Genomic DNA, 18,716 nt, shown 5'->3' with positions numbered 1-18,716 from the left:
CAGGAGGTTAAATTCAGTTCATGTTACTGCATTTTGGATGAAAGGAGAATTTCCATCAATTGAGTATTTGAGTATTTATTAAGCACCTGATATGTCCCAGGCACTGTGCTAGGAATATGAAGTATAATAGTGAGCAGTCTTTACAAGGGATGAATAAATAGTATCTACCTTATTGCGTTGTTGAGCTAGGTAGTATTTAGTGAATTTAATGAGCTGATGCATAAAAATACCATCACATTTAGATTTTGGAAGGGTTGTAGAAGATAGGTCAACAGGAGACAAAACTGAAAGCTGGAAGAATAGTTTGCTAACTATTGAGTAATTCACATAAGAATTAGACGTGATGCAGTCTAGGGTAGGGAAGTAAGTTAGTAGAGAGATAACCAGTTAGGAGAAATTTGAAAAGTAGAATGAATGGTAAGTGATTATTGAATGGATTTCAGATGTTAAAATTAACTCCAGGTTGCAGGCTTGTAAAACTTAGTCTTTGGCAATAATGCAACTCACTGAGATAAGACAGCAACACAGAAAAATCAGTAGAGTGGAGATATTAATGAATTCTCAGTGGGCAAAGTAACTTGGAAGTGGTTGCATGACTTTTATGTGGAGATAGCTAGAAAGAGATCTAGAAGGCAGTTGGACATATGTGTCTGGATATTAGGAGAATGTTTAGATTTCTAAACAAGATTTGGGAGTCCTTAGTAATAGTTAGCTAGTTTTTTAAGCCGTTGGAACAAGTGAGATCACACAGAGAGTATGTAGTTTGGGACAGAATGCTGAGGAATGCCAATATTTAAGGAACTGGCAGAAGAAGAGCCCTCAAAAGAGACTAAGAAGGAGTAGGCAGAGGGATAGGAGGGAAACCAGGAGAATGTATTGAGGCAGCATTGAAGGTCCTGTTGATGTTGTTAACTACGAATTAATAGTACATGATGTTTTTCCATGTAGTACTTGATATTTGGTATTTGAAATCCAACAGTCAGTCAGTTGGATTCAGGCAAGACTGAATTTTTAACAAGCAGGCATGGCTGAAAATAGTGGGATGAGATTTTAATTATTGAGAGTCGTGTTGATGGATAATGGAGAGAGAAGAAATTAAAGACAAGAGGGTACTGATAGAGTAAAAGATGTAGAGAGGGCTTTATAAGCTGGACATTCAGTAATCTCCTAGCCTTCAAATATAAGCACTGGCTAGTTGTTAATAGGTTATAGAAAGAGTAGAAGGTGATAAACCTGGATGATGTTACTCATAAGGAAATAGGAGAGTTGAGGAGCATTGTTGCAACTTAAGAAAAATAATTTCTGTCTCAACCCTGAGAAAAGTAAGGTGTTGAAGATAAATCGGCCGTTATTTAATAGAGCTCCATGGAAAGCTAGGTTTCAGTTAAGATAAGAAATGAATGATACATTTAGTATCATTGGAATCTGTAGAATGATTTGTTCAGCCAAGTCCAGGGATTTCAGAAATTACAGGGAAATGTTGAGGTGAGAGACTTCTATCTTAATAATATAGTATAGATATAGAGTAATAATTTTAAGCTTTAGATGGCTCCTTAACTTGGAGTTTAAACTGTGTAAAAGTCTGAATTTACTAAAAATAGAATATTTATGTATCTATATTTGATCACATTTTGCTTGATTTCAAGAAATAGTAGATGTAAATTAGGTGTAAGTCTACATTACAAATAGATTGTTTTTAAAAGAGTTCACCAAATATCTCTAGAGCATTAAATGATAATATTTATTATTTTTATGACCAAGAAGAATTATTTTTTTATTGAAGAAGTAGGTAAAATGAATTAGGATGAACATAATAGATTGCTGACAATATGACTACTATTACTAATTTGCTATGTTTATTGTAGTTCATTATGTCTGCACATATGTTTAAGTAAATAAGAATTATACTGTGTATTTTAGATTGTAAATTTTTTTCTCTTAATATGCTGCAAGTGTTTTTCCATGTTGAGCGCATAATTTTTTCTAAATATCTCATTCTATAGTCCTTTAAAAATCCATTTGCCTGTTAGAAATTTAAGTTGATTCTATTTTTTTGCTGTTATAAATCACACTATAATGATGATTGGTATCTTTGTTCATCAATATTTATGTGATTTTTCTACTCATTTCTTGAGGATAATTCATTTCCTTTGGATAAATTCCTAGAAATAGAATTACTCAGTTATAGAGTATAACCAGTTTTCCCTGAAATAATTTTAACATAGCTGACATTTGAAAATTTAATTTAGTTACAGCTTTGTTGAAAGCACATAAAGAAAAACAAGTATTTCGTGTTTGTGACCACCTGTATTAAAATCATCTTGTTGCAAAGCTCTTAATTGCATTATAAAATTTTTAGAAGGTATTTACAATACTTCTCTAAGGAAACTTAACCAAGGGCCGGAAAGAAATCTTAAGTAAATGTAGAGAGAATATTTTCCTAGACCTAAGATGTCAGTTTCTTTTAAATTAATTTATATATTTAATGCAATCTCAGTAAAAATCACAACACGCTTCTTTTTAAAGCATTTGAAAATTGTTGTGAAGTTTTTCTGGAAATATAAATAGGGGACAAGATGTATCAAAGATTTTTTTTGAAAGAAAAAATTGAGATATAGGGCATAGGGGAATCATAACATTAAAAGTACTACTAAAGTATATTAAGTTGCATTAAATACAAAAATGTATTATAAAACTAAAATAATTAAAATAGTGAAACAGAATAGAAAGCTCAGCAGTTGGCTGTGTGTGTATCCTCATTATTCATATATATTCATATGTATACAGTCAATCCTTATTATTCATGGATTCCATATTTGTGAATTTGCCTGTTCACTAAAACTTATTTGTAACCCCAAAAGCTACTCATGGCACTTCTGTAGTCATTTTTGGACATGTGCAGAGCTGCAAGAAGTTTGGGTCTCCCGAAGCTTATGTTCCCAGCAGAGGTCTGAAACAAGGTGATGCTCTGCCTTCTTATTTCAGCTCTCATACTCTAAATAAGTGTCTTTTTTTTCTTTTTTTTTTTTCCTCTTTTTTTTTTGCAGGAAAGATTTGCCCTGAGCTAATATCTGTTGCTGATCTTCCTCTTTTTTTTTTCTTTCTTCCCCAAAGCCCCAGCACATGGTTGTATATCCTAGTTGTAGGTCCTTCTAGTTCCATATGAACTGCCACCACAGCATGGCAACTGACAGATGGGTGGTGTGGTTCCACACCTGGGAACTGAACCTGGGCCTCCAGGGCAGTGAGAGCACCGAACTTTAACCACGTTAGGCCATCAGGGCTGGCTCTAAACAAATGTCCTTTTTGCATGCCATGTTTTTTGCATTTGGGGGCTTTTTTTGGTTCCTCCTTCTTCTCCCCCAAAGCCCCCAAGTACATAGTTGTATATTCTAGTTATAAGTCCTTCTTGTGGTTGTGCTATGTGGGACGCCGCCTCAGCCTGGCCCGATGAGCAGTGCCATGTCTGCATCCAAGATCTGAACCAGTGAAACCCTGGGCTGCCAAAGCGGAGCGTCCAGACTTAACCACTTAGCCACAGGGCTGGCCCGCATTTGGGGGCTTTTTGTTGGTGATTTCACTGTTTAGAGTGGCCCCTAAGCATAATGCCAGTTACAACCATAAAAAAAAAACTAAAAGCACATGAATTGTGTGGTACATGAATTATCTCAACAGTATTCAAAAAACTAAAGGCAAATAACATATAAATATCAGTAATAGGGTAAAAAAGAACTTTCTAATTTAAGCACTGAAGAAAAAAGTGGTAAGGGAAAAATATCGATTGGCTTTGACAGTATGAGAATATAAGTTTCTGAATATTAATTACCAAAACAAAATTACAAGGGAACTAGCATATGGGGTAATTAACACCATCTTAAGCAAAAGATAAAAATCCTTAAATATTTTAAACCAGTAAGAAAAAGTAATTTGAAAAATTGGTGAAGATCATGAGTAGTGATTCTTTATAGAAACAAGGATAGCCAATAAAGAGCTAATAGAAATATTCAACCTCAGTAATCAAAGGAATGAAAATTAATACAGTGAAATACTGTTGTTTTCCCATTAAATTTGGCAAATATTAATAATATTTCTCAATCAGGGTACAAGGAGATGGATGCTCTCATATGTTGTTTATATTTTTTTTAAAGATTGTAGTTTTCCTTTTTCTCCCCAAAGTCCCCCGCTACATAGTTGTGTATTTTTAGTTGTGGGTCCTTCTAGTTGTGGCATGTGGGACACCGCCTCAGCATGGCTTGAGGATCGGTGCCATGTCTCTGCCCAGGATCCGAACTGGCGAAACCCTAGGCCACCAAAGCTCAGTGCATGCACTTAACCGCTCGGCCACAGGGCCAGCCCCTGATCCAGTTTCTTGAATGCAGTTTAGCAAATAAGTGTATAGTACATGACATACTGCAATCATCTGAGCCAAGTACTGGTAATACAGCAAATAATATGATAAACATAGTCCCTGCCCTCATGAAACTTTCATTCTAATTGAAGCTATAAACAAGACAATAAACTATTAAAATACAGTATGTTAAGTAGAATGATTGAAAAAGTTCAAGGTACTTGTGGGAGCACATAGGTATCTACCCCAGGTATTAGGTAGTATTGATAAGGAAAATTTTTCCAGAGGAAGTAATCTTTTGACATAACAGTTAAAATTTCTAGCGATTTGTCCAGAGGAAGAAATTTACTCAAAGATATGTACAAAGATAATGATCCAAATATTGTTTATTACACTGAAGAATTAGAAATAACATAATTTTTTAACAATAGAAGGTTGGTTAAATGACTTATGGTATAGCCATATATTGTAATAGGTACCCATTAAAATTGTATATGTAGTATGCCCTTATAAGGCTTTTAGATTCCTTGTTACCAATAAGTTGAGATTGCAAGCATGCAAGTATGATAAGTATAGCATCAGTCTATAGTCAATTCATAAAATAGTATGATGTTAGGCATTCTGTGAGATCCTGATGACTCCTCTGTTTCTCTCCAACTGAGTAAGTGATCCTAGAGTTCTACAGTCATAGCTTCATACCCTAGTTAAAGGATTTGAGATTTTCTGCCAATTAAAATGTAAGTACATTATTTAGGAGTACCACTTTGAGATTGTCATTTGAAGGTAGAATGTGAGGCTTCTGTGGTCACATTGTCACTTGAAAGGGATTCAATAACCTACTACATTTTTTATCATTCCTAAGCATCAGTCCTGTCCTTATAAGTACTTGGAAAGGCAAAGATGGCTCGACTTAATATGAAATTGTCCATATTCAACTATTTCTGGTCCATGGAAATAGAAATTTCATATGGTGCAAGTTTGTTTCTTATAAAGTAAGGGGATATGTGATATTCTGCTACATATCTAAATCAGTGAATTAAAATGTTTGTTTTTTAAAGATTGGTCCTGAGCTAACATCTGTTGCCAATATTTTTTTTCCTTCTTCTCCCCAAAGCCCCCAGTATATAGTTGTATATTCTAGTTGTAGGTCCTTCTAGATCTAGTGTGTGGGACACCACCTCAGCATGGCTTGATGAGTGATGCTAGGTCCTCGCCCAGGATCCGAACCAGCAAAATCCTGGGTCGCTGAACTGGAGTGTGCGAACTTAACCACTTGGCCACGCAGCCGGCCCCTAAAATGTTTTGTAACAAGGTCTTATATAATGGATGTTTACGGATTATCTCGAGATAGTTCTCATTATAAGGGTTTACTATCCGACTTGTATAGTTTTGGCACTTAACATGTTGCAAAATTTTATTTTAAAAACTCATTTCTCTGCGATATGGAAGAGTTTAGCACAGAGAAAGTCACCTGTATTTATAGTGGGATGGAACATCTCTCATTTTGACATGGAAAGCCTGATTTTATTTTTCTCGTCAGACACGAAAATTATTGATTTCTACAATTGTATATAAAATGATTAATTTTTTTACTATATGAGCCTATATGAAATAGTTCAAAACAATTTTATCTCTACTTATAGGACTCAATTTATTAATGATGCATATCAAGAAGTACTGGATCTACTACTGCCATTAAATCTTGAGGTGATTGTTGAGCGAAATTTGTCCTGGGAGTGGTACCAGGAAGTTCCTTGTTTTAATGTAAATGCTCAACTAAAGCCTATGGAGGTAACTTTTGGATGGTTATTGATTTTTGTTTTGTTGATTAAAAATACTGCTTGGGGATATAAGACATTTGGGGTGTAGAAATTATATATTAATCAGCTTGGTCAGGAATGAAATAGAAGCTATATTAACCTAGAATTCATTGAATGTTCTCTATTGATTCACTCAACAAATATTTGAGTGCATACTGTGTGTTAGGCCCTGTGCTGGATAGTGGAGATACAGTGGTAAAGAAGCTGTGACATTGTCTCTGGCTTCATGGAGCTTACAGTCTAATACAGGGAGTGCTGGTGATGATGGTCCAGAGGCATGGTAGTTAGACAGTAAAAAAGTACACAGGCACATAATTAAAATAGCTATGAAGTGTGGTAAATTCCATGAAGGAAACAAATGTTAGACATGGTACTGTAAGTAGTCAGTTGGATGCATTAATATAGAACTTAGTGGAGAGGTACAGGCTGGAAATGATAATTTGGAAGTCATCAACATATAGGTGGTATTTAAAGCCATGGGAATATATGAAATAACCTAGAGAAGGTCCCAAAAGAATGGAAAAGTTGAAGATGAAAATGGAAAATGGGTCAGTACCTTAGGCCTAAATTTACCCCCCTATTAGTTGATATTGCGTCACAGATTTCTAATGTAACTATACGCAAGTTCGTATTTTTCCCTCCTGACTGGATGAAGTCAAAACTGTATCACAGGATTTGTTGAAGTGACAGCAACATATACTGTATCTGGAAGGTTTCTTGAGGAAACCTACTTAACAAATTCTCTTCCTACCCCCGACCCGTTTCCCTTTCTCTTTCTCCCTATAAAAATTGTACTCAAAAAGGGAAAACCATCATTCTGAAGATTTCAGATTTTTAACTCAGAAGTATATTTAGAATTTAAAATGATGATCTCACCTGAAAATCTTTAATCTCTTAGTGTATCAGATCATATGGGCTCCTTACAGGTGGAAAGTATCTTCTTAAGATAAATAAATGAAGTCTTTTTGTGTTGGTGAGACAACAGATAGAAACTTATAAAACGTAAGCAACATATTCCTCCCGGCATGCTGGGCAGATCCACTCCCCACTGGGCCCAGTCATGAGGCAGATATGTGTGAAGCGGCAGGGACACCATTTTCCTTCACTCTTCTCCAGGGAGAATCTATGCAGCATGTTGAGGTGATGCTGCAGAACATCTGCAAATGCCCAGCTGCCTTCTGGGGCAGAGGAAATTGAGTCTTCCTCTACCCTGATCCACCTGAATAGTTAGCTGCTGTTGCAGCCCACCGGGTCCACATATTTGACCCTTCCTGGACATCATCCTCTGCATCAGAGAGAGGCTGGAATCACTTACTCTAATGTATTCAGACAAAGTGCTGCATCTTGTGATTTCTGACTTGTTAGACATTGGGGGTACACAGCCTGTCCTGACATGTAGGAGCCACAGATCAACGGTCCTGGATCCTTGTGGTTCTTCACACTTCCTACACTTAGCTGTTGGCAAGAGTGGAGAATAATGATTTAATATTTGTATTTGGGGGGGTATTCAATATACATATACTAATTGAAAGATGTGGTTTAGAAGTTGTGATATTTAATTTCAGTTCATTAATTTATATTAACATACTATTTTTGCAATACCCTGATGCATCATAATTGCAAAATAAGTGTCATAAAGAAATGAAAATTAAAAACAAAACAACATAAGTAGCATGAATAAGGTACATGTAGACTTAATCTTAAAATTGGTATATCACCTTTGAAATACAGTCAGAGGAAGCTGGTGCAAATAAAACTATTAAATTTTGTGGCATTAAAATTATCCCCTTGAAGCGATTAAACAAGTCAATTTAAAACTCATAGGTTTTTTTGTTTGCTTTGTTGTTGTTGTTGTTTACATAATTGCTGTTGTATTAGAGTTCTCAGAGAAACAGAACCAATAGAACATGTGTGTGTGTATGTTAGTCTGGATGCGTTAGATTGTCTTCTTGAGGACTTGACTTTAGCTTCTCCCCGCTGCTGAGGATGAGGTCCAGGAGGGGTCAAATATGTGGTCCATCTGTGTCCTGCCTTCCAACCATACTCCCCACCCCTGTGGGCTGCAACAGCTGCTAACTACTCAGGTGCATCATGATAGAGGAAGACCCAATTTTATTCTGATGGATCTGCCCCAGAAGGCAGCTGGGCATTTGTAGATGGTCTGCTGCATCATGTATATTATATATCATATATATAACATCTAGAATAATATTTGACCAATTATCTAGGTACTGTGACCCAGCCAATTTGACATAAAACTAACCATTACAGCTTTCAAGACAGGTCTTAGGCTGGTGGTTTTAGGTTAAATTCACAAGACATGGGGTGTTGAGTTAGTTTTTAAGTAAGTGGACTTAAGCATGATACTTAACCATTTAAGCCTCAGTTTCTCATAAAATCAGGATTATTATCTTTACACCTCGAATTTTTGTAAGGTTCAGATAATTCACGTAAAACACATTGTGAACTATTTTTTATTATACAAATGTATTATTTTTGATTATTCTGTATTTGTAAGTTGAGGTGCTTACTAACCAAAAAAATACAAAGTACTTGAATACTGAAAGACAAAAGTTCATTTTAAAGGTTTAAAATTACTATGTTAATTGGTACGTTCATAACAAGGAAGTTCATGATTCATAGCTTCATTAATATTGGCATCTCATTTAGTTTTGTATTTCACAAAGTACTAAAGATCACATGGTCATTTAGAAAACTGAATGTTCAGTTAGTAGAAATATCTAATGAGTTAAAAAATTGGTTTTGTAGAGGAGTGAAATGAAACAATCATTTTTCTTGTATGAAAGTAGTGTTAAAGTAAGCAAATTTTATTTTATTTTCTTACAGTTCATTCTTAGTCAAGAAGATTTAACAACTATTTTTAAAACATTATATGGCAATATATGGTATGAAGAAGGTGATAGTGCCTCACCTGTAGGAGTAAAAGATCAGCATACTGTTGCTAGTGGAGTTAGTTCATCCCATTCAGGAGGTATGTTGTTAACCTTAGGTTAGTTTTTTCTTTTCCCCACCCCCTCTACCTTACTTCTTTCCTTCCATTCTGTAGTTCTAGTTTTGGGTAAAACAAGATTTTTAAATCTTTTCTAATTAGCTAATCCCATTCAGATATTTCTAAATTGTCTGTTATTAGTCATTCTGTTGATTGTTTTTTCTTTGAATTAAGATTCCTAGTCCTGTTGTGACAAAATTCCTTAGTATTATTCTTGTTATCCCAACTTCCATAAAGATCCTTATTTTCAATTTTTCTCCCCATCCCACGCTTCTCCCTTATTCCTGGTGCAGCATATGTCACAGATGGAATATGTATTTTAATTGATATTAGGAATATCAAAATATTAGAGATATCAAAAGATGATCATTAGTAAATGATTTTAACAAATATTTAGAAGATAGATGGAGGGAACAGGGCAGAGGGAACCATAACTCAGAACAAGGCTGCATCCAGTGTTGGATTTAACGTCCTATGTGGAACCTCACTGGATCCTAAGTTCAACACTGGAGTACACAGAGAATTGGGTCAGTTAAGGCTGCTGGGATGATTTTGGTTCACAAGAATAAAGTTCTCCTCATTCTGGCTTTTTGGGGGATCTCCAAACCTGCCTACCTCAACCTGGTGATCCACAAGAACCTCTCTTGCAAAGTCCTGAGATATTATACAATGTTTCCAGTCAGAGAGAATCCTAAAACAGAAACAACCCTACATTTATAACATCACAAGAAACCCCATCCTTAATAGCTGGAATAACAAATCCAGTCCTTTATTGTTAAATATTAATGGTCAGATATGAAGAAAATGACAAGAACCTATACATGAAAGAAACCAAGATAAACAGAATAGTATTTCCTGAATGAAACAGAAATAATTCAGGGAACAGAAGAGAATATAGACAAACAGAAAACAAACTCTAATTCATAACCAGCGAGTTCTGAGAATATAAGAACTGAATCCTGCCATCATTACTTTTCATTCTGCCAAGATAAGAAACTGAGTTCTTAGAAACCAAAAATATGATTGCTGAAATTTTGAGACAAAACAAGTGCACTAAGCATGGGGTTAGAATATATGTGATTAATGAAATCTCTCATGACACAGAGGAAAAAGAAGCACAGAGACAGAAAATGAGATAAAATTTAGGAGGGAGAGAGCTTTAGTTCAAAAGGTCAAATTTCAGAATAATAAGTATTTTAGGAGAAAAAACTGAGAAAATGGAAGAAGAGAATCTTTCAAAGAAATAATAGAAGAAAACTCTCCAGGGCTAACTAAATATTGGAACAAATTCTTGGAATATAAAGAATCTACCAAGTTTCAAGCAGATTGGATAAGTAAAGATTCCTCATGCAAACACATTTTCATGAGATGTCAGGACAACAAAGGTAAGATTTTTAGTTTCAAAAAAAAAGAAACAGGCTGCCTGTTAAGGACTTGGAAAAAAGGTGATTGGAATCACATTTATCACCAAAACTGGATGGGATAGTTTGGATAGATGATAAAAGACAATGGAGCAATATAGTCAGATTTCTAAGGAAAATGATTTTGAAATTAGGATTCTATATATGGCCAAACCATCATCCAAATGTGAAGACACAATAATTCTGAGATTTCCAGTGACTCAAAGTTTACTTCCTTTATACTCATTCCTAAGGAAATTAGTTTGAAAATATATTCTAGCAAAACAAACAAGGAATCCAGGAAAGAGGAAAACATAATTATGATCCAAAAACAGTGGGCCCACCCAGGAGTGCATTGAAAAGGAATCCCAAAATTATCTGTGTTACTGGGCTAGAAAGTACTCTTTTCATTAAAGAGGGATTCAGAATGCTTTAAGAAAAAATGAGTGGAAGAATGTCTTAAGAAAAATAGAATAAATTCCATATAATATGTAGAGTGAGGAATTAACTAACTGCATAAGTGATATGAAGAGGAACACATGCTTTCTGTTCCTTAGAAGAGAGAAATCTCTTCTATATATTCTGATACAGAAGTGAAGTGAACTAAATTTTGCATGATTTTGAACCATTGTTATAATGTGAAAAGAGAGTCTTTTTTGAGAGATGCACTAGTTGTGATGTTGTAGCAGCAGAGGAAGTATTGTAATAAATTATTAGTCTCTTCGTTGAAAATTATTACATGGCCATAGTTAACACATAGAAGACTTACTATGTAAATAAGAATGTAAATGTTATTAACCCCGTTAACATAGAAGTGAAGACGTAACTGACTAAAGCTGGAAAGAGGAAAATAGAACAGGTAGAGGAAATGGTAAGAACTTCAATAGTGAGGAGTATAAAGATAAGGTCTAAAAGGGATAGAACAAAAATATACATTTAAATATATTATTATTTTCTTCCGGAAATTTTTACAAATACATCAATGTAGAAGGAATAATCTAATGAACCCACTTGTACCCATTACCCAATTTCAACAATTAGTATCACGTAGGTGCTTTTATTACTGCTATAACTCTCTTCTTTTTCTTCCCCCTACTCCCACGCCACTAGATTATTTTAAAGCTAATCTCAGATGTTATATCTTTAATTGCTGTTTATCTGTAAGCAGTAAGAACTTTACTTTTTAAAGATAGTCATGGTAACATGTTCCCTAAAAAATTAGCAATACTTCCTTTAAACCATAAGGATATCTATTTAGGCTTCATATTTCTCCTGATTGTCTCATAAATGTTTCTTTACAGGTTTTTTTTTTTAAGCAATGATAAAGGGATGAATTCATGAAGAAGATAAAATAAATTTAAATGTATACATATTTACATGTATATAAATTTAAATGTAATATATATATAAGAGCTTCAAAATATATGCAGCAAAAATTGATAGAACTAAAGGAGGAAATACACATACAGAATCATAGTTGGAGATTTAGCACACCACTGTTAATAATTGATAGAATACAGACAAAAAAACCTGGAATATTCACAAAAATAGACCATTTTGGAGGCCATAGAGTTTTCTGACCACCTGGAATTAAATTAGAAATCAGTAGCAATAGGATGTCAACAAAGCTTGAAATATTTGGATATTAAACAATCTCTAAATAACCCATAGGTCGAAAAAGAAAAGACAGGAGAAATTAGAAAATTGTTTAAACTGAAAGATAATTAACATAAAACATAAAATTTGTAGGATGCAACTCAAGTATTGCTGAAAGAAATTTTTAGCTGTAAAGGATAACATTAGGAAAGAAGAATTTGAAATCAAAGATCAAATCTTTTACTCAAGAAACTAGAAAAAGAAGAGCAAGTTAAACTCAAAGTAAATAAAAAGAAGGCAGTAATACAGATAGGAGTAGAAATCAGTGAAAGAGAAACAGATAAACAGTAGAGAAAATTAGCAAAGTCAAAAATTGTTTTCATTGGAAAGACTAATGGAATTGATAAACCCTTAGCAAGACTGATGAAAGAGAGAAAACAAAAGACCAATATCAGAATTAAATAGATTACTAGATCACTACCAAGATAATAAGGGAAAATTATGAATAGTTTTGTGACAATGAATTCTACAACTTGTAAGAAAGGCACAAATTTCTTAGAAAACACAAGTTGCCAAAACTGACATAAGAAGAAATAGAAAATCTGAGTAGCTCTGTGTCTATTAAAGGAATCGAATTTTCTCTGGTAAATTTTATTAAATATTTAAGTAAGAAATAATACCAGTGCTACACAAACTCTTTCGGAAAATAGAAGACACACAAGTAGAGTCAACTGATTTTCAACGAAGACTAATCAACAGGGACGGGATAAACTTTTTAACAAATGGTACTGTCATAACGTCAGATAAATGTGGGAAAAATTGAACCTTGTCCTTCATACCATACACAAAAATTAATTCAAGATGGATGAAAGATATGTATTTAAAAGCTAAAGCTTTTAAGCTTCTAGAAGAAAACATGGAAGAATTTCTTCATAATCGTGGGATATCCAAAGATTTCTTAGGTAGATAAAAAAACACTAATCATAAAATAAAAACTTTATAAAGTGAATTTCATCAAAATTTTAAACTTATGCTCATCAAAGATAGTATCAAGATTGTGAAAAGTGAGGCCTCAGGCTGGGAGACGTATTCATGATACACGTATCTGATCTTATAGCTGGAAAACATGAGAACTGCTTGAAATCAATAACAACTTTAAAAAACAAAATAATGCCCAAAAGATTTGAATACTTGGGAAAGGATGATATGTTAAATGGACAGTAAGCAAATTAAAAAGCTACTGATCTAGTTATTTTTCAGGAAAACTTCAGTTTATCAAAGTGGTGAATTTTTTTTTTTTCTTCTTTTTCTCCCCAAGTCCCCCCAGTACATAGTTGTATATTTTAGTTGTGGGTCCTTCTAGTTGTGGCATGTGGGACTCCGCCTGAGTGTGGCCTAATGAGCAGTGCCACGTCCACACCCAGGATCTGAACTGGTGAAACCCTGGGCCACCCAAGCGGAGCGCGTGAACTTAACTACTCCGCCATGGGGCCGTCCCTAGTAGTGAAATTTTAAAAGGCTCACAACACCAAATGTGGACAAGGATGTGAAACTGCTGAAACTCATATTGTTGTTAGGAATGTGAAATACTACTTTGACACAGAGTTTGGCGGTTAACATATACTTACCCTATAACAAACAATTCCAGGCCTAATATTTACCCTCACCCCACTCCAAAATAAGAACATATATACACAAAATGACTTATTTATAGCAGATTTGTCCCCAATAGCCCAAATCTGGAAACAACCCATATGCTTATCAATACTAGAATGGATACGTTGTTTATTTTCATACAATGTATTTTTATGGAATGCATTTTCATAAAGTACATAAAAGATTGTATTACTGACATGTGCAACAACATGGAGGAATCTCAGAGGCCAAATGTGAAGAGTATGTTATATTACTCCATTTATGTGGAATTTTAAAACAAACAAAACTAATCTACAGTGATTGAAATTAGAATGGTGAGGAGGTTGGGGATTGACTGGAAAGGGCTACAAGAGAACTTTCTGAAATGATGTAAATGTTCATTATCTTAATTGGAGTGTTGGTGACATGGGTGTATACATTTTGTTCAGTAAGGTCTTTACATTTCACTGATGTAAATTTTGCATCAATTAAAAATAAGTTACCTGGCATGGTGGTACTTGTCTCTAGTGTTGAGTAGACCAAGAATCAGGAATTGCTGTGTTTTTGTTATAAGCCCATTTAATATGTATCACATACATATAATACTTTGACTCAAAATGTAAAATGTAGAAAAGAATGAATTTTGGATCCTTCTGTTAAATGAGACAATTTTTTAAATGTCACCCAAAATGTCTTGTTTGGTTTAGGTTTTTTAAGTAAAATTTGAATATTCAACTGTGTGTCAGGTGCTCTAGCATACATTTTACACATGCTATTTTACTTAACCCCCAAAATAAACCCAGTGGTCAGTTCTATTATTTCCACTTTACAAAAATGGAAACAGAAACACAAAGTGTTTAATTTTCCCAAGTTATCATGGGAAGAATCATAAGCCAGGAGTTACTGAGTGCAACATCTGAATCTTCTAATCTTTTTAATTTTTTTGAATAACATTATACTATACCCATTTAATTAATAATTCTCTTATACCTATCCCAAGCCTGTTTTAATGCGTTCTACCTGACCTGACTTTTTTCTTGCATTCACTAACTGTAATTTTTCCAAGGAACAACTGTAGTGACAGCTGCTGTGGTAGAAGTACATTCACGTGCCTCTCAAATTAAGACAACACTAAACATGAGTTTCAAAACTGATTATCTCACCATGGTACTGTATAGTCCAGGCCCCGAACAGGTAAGCTGAAGAAGAAAATATGTTTTTCTCTTGATAAAATTACGTAGATCAATGTTTATTAAAATAACAATTGTTAATATTTCATGTATATTTTGGAGTATCTGTTGCTATGAGAAAAATTACTTGTCTTTTCACTTTAACAATAAAATAATTTTAACCATTTCTCTTTAAAATGAGATCTTTCCTATAGCTAGTGATGGGAAAAATGAATTTTTTAATTAAAGTTAATATTTTTTTGGCCTTTCATTAGTGAACCCTTTGGAGATAAGAGAATGTGGTAGGTCTTAGCTTAAAATACACTTTAGACTTATGTTTTGCATAAAGTTTGTATTGATTTCCTCTTCCACAGACTTCCTTTAGAGATGTTCGTGATCCTTCTCTGAAACTTGCTGAATTTAAGTTGGAGAATATTATAAGTACTTTAAAAATGTATTCAGATGACTCGACATCATCTTCCTTCTCATTAAAAAACTGTATTTTAGATGATAAAAGGCCTCATGTCAAGAAGGCAACTCCTAGGTAATAGTGTTCTCAGTTTTTACTTCAGAAATGGTTGATGTATTTTATAAAACTTCTTCCCAAAGTTGCATGTTTATATTCTGGGTACATCCTAAGATCTTTAGAGCTTCAGTTCAGTTGAGTCATTGTTCTCAGTCAGCATGTAAAATGTCCTGGTCCAGTTGTGTGCTGTTCTTGCTGGGTGGTCGATAGATTGGTTAAATAGAAATAATCAGCATGATTAAACTGCTTTTTACATTCATCTATATTATCTAAATTATTATTAATCCATGCAGATTGTAATGGGAAATACATGAAAAATTAAGAAGAAAAAATATGCTGAGATTCAAGATTCTGATAGTTTCTCAGTGATACACTTCCAAATTTATGAATCAGTTGTGCTCCAGAAGTTTATAAGTCTGTTATTTGGAGTACTTTGTGATCTTCCTGGGAGAAATGACTTCAGAATGCTGGTTTGCTGTCATGAAAGGGATAGAAGTCTTTTGAGTTTTATTAGTGTGTTTGATTATTTATGATACTCATAGGAATTGTTATTACTGTGTTTTTCAGAATGATAGGACTGACAGTTGGCTTTGACAAAAAGGACATGATGGATGTAAGGTATAGAAGAGTCAGAGATGGTTGGGTGACTGATTTAGTCCTTCAAGAAACGTACATTTGTGCAAGTGTGGAATTTCTGCTGACAGTTGCAAATGTCTTTCTTGAGGCTTACACCACGGGCACTGCTGTAGAAACCAGTGTCCAAACATGGACTGCTAAGGAAGAAGGTTAGTTATTGGCTAAAATATTGAATACCTGTATTATTGAAGTGTTACAATACCACTTAAATTGATTAGCCTTCTTTTGATGAGGTTAAGTAAATTAATAAAGAATTTTATTTTTCAGAGGTAAAGGGAAAATTTAAATGTGTTTTCTGCTAAGATATGCATTTTGCATGTTTTTTAAGGTGTGAAGTTATATTGGGTTCAAAAATTATGAGACTTATAATAAGTAATTGTACTTTCTGCAGGCAATAATTTGAATTTGTTAGAAGAAAACAAACTGGAGGAATAATGAACTGACCACTCCTTTTCATAATTAAAGATAGTATTTTAACTTAAAGTACTCTTTTATTTTTGTTATGTTTATAGTTTCTTGTATCTTTTACATACTTCATTCACTGTGGTATATAGTACAAAGAGTGTCAAGTGGAGAATTGGAAACTGGATTAGTTTCCAACTCTGCCATTAAATAGTGGCGATTTTTTCCACATTTTAAAGTGTTCTTATGGCTATAGTTTCTTCAAATCTAATAGTGAAAGAGTTGTAGTAGTTTCCTTTGGGATCTAAGATTCTTTTAATTACTTTTTACTTAGAATGAAAATAACATTTTCCCATAAATAATAAATTATTCACAAATAATCTCTATAATAAAGATTTATAAATATTTTAAAACACTAATTTATTTTCATTTCTATTTTAGTACCTATACAGGAGTCAGTGAAGTGGGAAATTAATATTATTATTAAAAATCCTGAAATTGTGTTTGTGGCTGATATGACAAGAAATGATGCTCCTGCCTTAGTCATTACAACACAGTGTGAAATTTGTTGGTTAGGTGACCTTGAAAACAATACAATGACTGCTGCCATTAAAGATCTCCAAGTGAGAGCGTGCCCATTTCTTCCAGTAAAGAGAAAAGGCAAAATCACTACTGTGAGTTTACTGTTTAATTATTTGTAAATAATTAATTGTAAACTATTTTGGATTTAGTATATACCACTTTAGGAAACTACCTACATACTTCGTAACGTTTCTCTGTAAAATACCTTTCTTTCTGCTTGGAGAACCTAATCTAGATTATTAATATACCAGCTTTGAAACTCTTCCATTCTTCCAGTCGCTCCTCACTGTGTTGTATATTTGTGGCCTAATCGCACTAAGAAGCTGCTTTCATCTTGACTCCGTTAAGACCTTGCTCTGACTTTCTAACCATGCCAGTGCCACACTGCTCTTAGGCCTTTTAAGAGTTTCTACAAGCTGTTTACTATGTTCTTTCAGTTTTATTATTTTTAATTTTTTTCTCCCATCTGAACATTTTTGCTCAGATATGTGGTTCTGCTTTTCTCCATGTGACTTATTTGAACCTTCAGCCATTTGTGTTTACATACTTCACATTTCTATGTTACTCTCTAGTAACCTCTTGGCCTTCCTCCTTTTCATAATTCTGACTACAATTCATTTCTTAAAAGGTATCTTTCTCAAGTTACCTAACTGCTAGTACTCTTATAAAACACTTGCAAAAATGTTTAGGATGGCACCAGCCCCATGGTGTAGTGGTTAAGTTTGGCACACTCTGTTTCGGTGGTCCAGGTTCGCAGGTTTAGATCCCAGGTGCCGACCTACACCACTCATCAGCCATGCTGTCATGGCATCCCACGGATAAAGTGGAGGAAGACTGGCACAGATGTTAGATGAGGGCTCATCTTCCTCAAGCAAAAAAAGAAGAAGATTGAGGCCAGCCCTGTGGCTGAGTGGTTAAGTTCACACACTCTCCTTTGGCAGCTCAGGGTTTTGCCGGTTTGGATCCTGGGTGCAGACATAGCACCACTCATCAAGACATCCTGAGGCAGCTTCCCACATAGTAGAACTAGAACGACCTACAACTGGAATATGCAACTATGTACTGAGGAGCTTTGGGGAGAAGAAACACACCAAGAAAAGATTGGCAACAGATGTTAGCTCAGGGCCAGTCTTTAAAAAAAGAAAAAGAGGAAGATTGGCAGCAGATGTTACTTCAGGGCTCATCTTCCTCAGCAAAAGAAAAAAATATTTAGGCTTCTACAGGAGTAATAGAAACATAGGTGTTCTAAATATTATCAACATAGAAATATAAGCTATAATTTTGTTTTAAGTAAGTACATATATGTTGGTTAGGATATAGGACAGACTGTTTCCCTAGTTTGCAAGGCTGGTCTCACCACTAAGAAAAGAGAGGAAATAGAAAATGGAGGACATACTGTTTCTCTTTTAGGTTATGAGTTAGAAATTTTACATATATTTCTTCTATTCACATCCTTTTGTCTTGAACATAGCTGTATGACAACACTTATCTGCAAAAAAGGTTAGAGAACGTGGTCTTTTTCCTGAGCTACCTTGTGCTCAGATAAAACCTCTGTAACTGTAGAAGAAGAGGAGAAAGATATCAAGTGACTA

At 34.3% G+C, this 18,716-nt stretch overlaps 1 protein-coding gene across 9 annotated transcripts in view; it reads left to right on the top strand.

Annotated features, from left to right (window-relative positions):
- VPS13A (vacuolar protein sorting 13 homolog A) overlaps positions 1-18,716 on the top strand; it is a 233,757-nt gene that overhangs the window by 123,891 nt on the left and 91,150 nt on the right. For all 9 annotated transcript variants that reach the window (XR_011531544.1, XR_011531547.1, XR_011531546.1 and 6 more), the window contains 6 exons: positions 5,992-6,139; positions 9,016-9,160; positions 14,876-15,003; positions 15,353-15,522; positions 16,072-16,289; positions 16,984-17,216. Coding sequence is in view for 5 of the 9 variants with exons in the window: in XM_070590109.1 (XP_070446210.1) it covers positions 5,992-6,139; positions 9,016-9,160; positions 14,876-15,003; positions 15,353-15,522; positions 16,072-16,289; positions 16,984-17,216 (1,042 nt within the window). In the remaining 4 variants the exon portion in view is untranslated. The remainder of the gene's footprint in view (positions 1-5,991; positions 6,140-9,015; positions 9,161-14,875; positions 15,004-15,352; positions 15,523-16,071; positions 16,290-16,983; positions 17,217-18,716) is intronic.

Source organism: Equus przewalskii, chromosome 22 (genome assembly GCF_037783145.1).
Source record: "Equus przewalskii isolate Varuska chromosome 22, EquPr2, whole genome shotgun sequence".
In the NCBI taxonomy this organism is placed as follows: domain Eukaryota; kingdom Metazoa; phylum Chordata; class Mammalia; order Perissodactyla; family Equidae; genus Equus; species Equus przewalskii.
The sequence above is the reverse complement of the archived record's forward strand: the minus strand, read 5'-3'. Positions and strand labels throughout refer to the sequence as shown.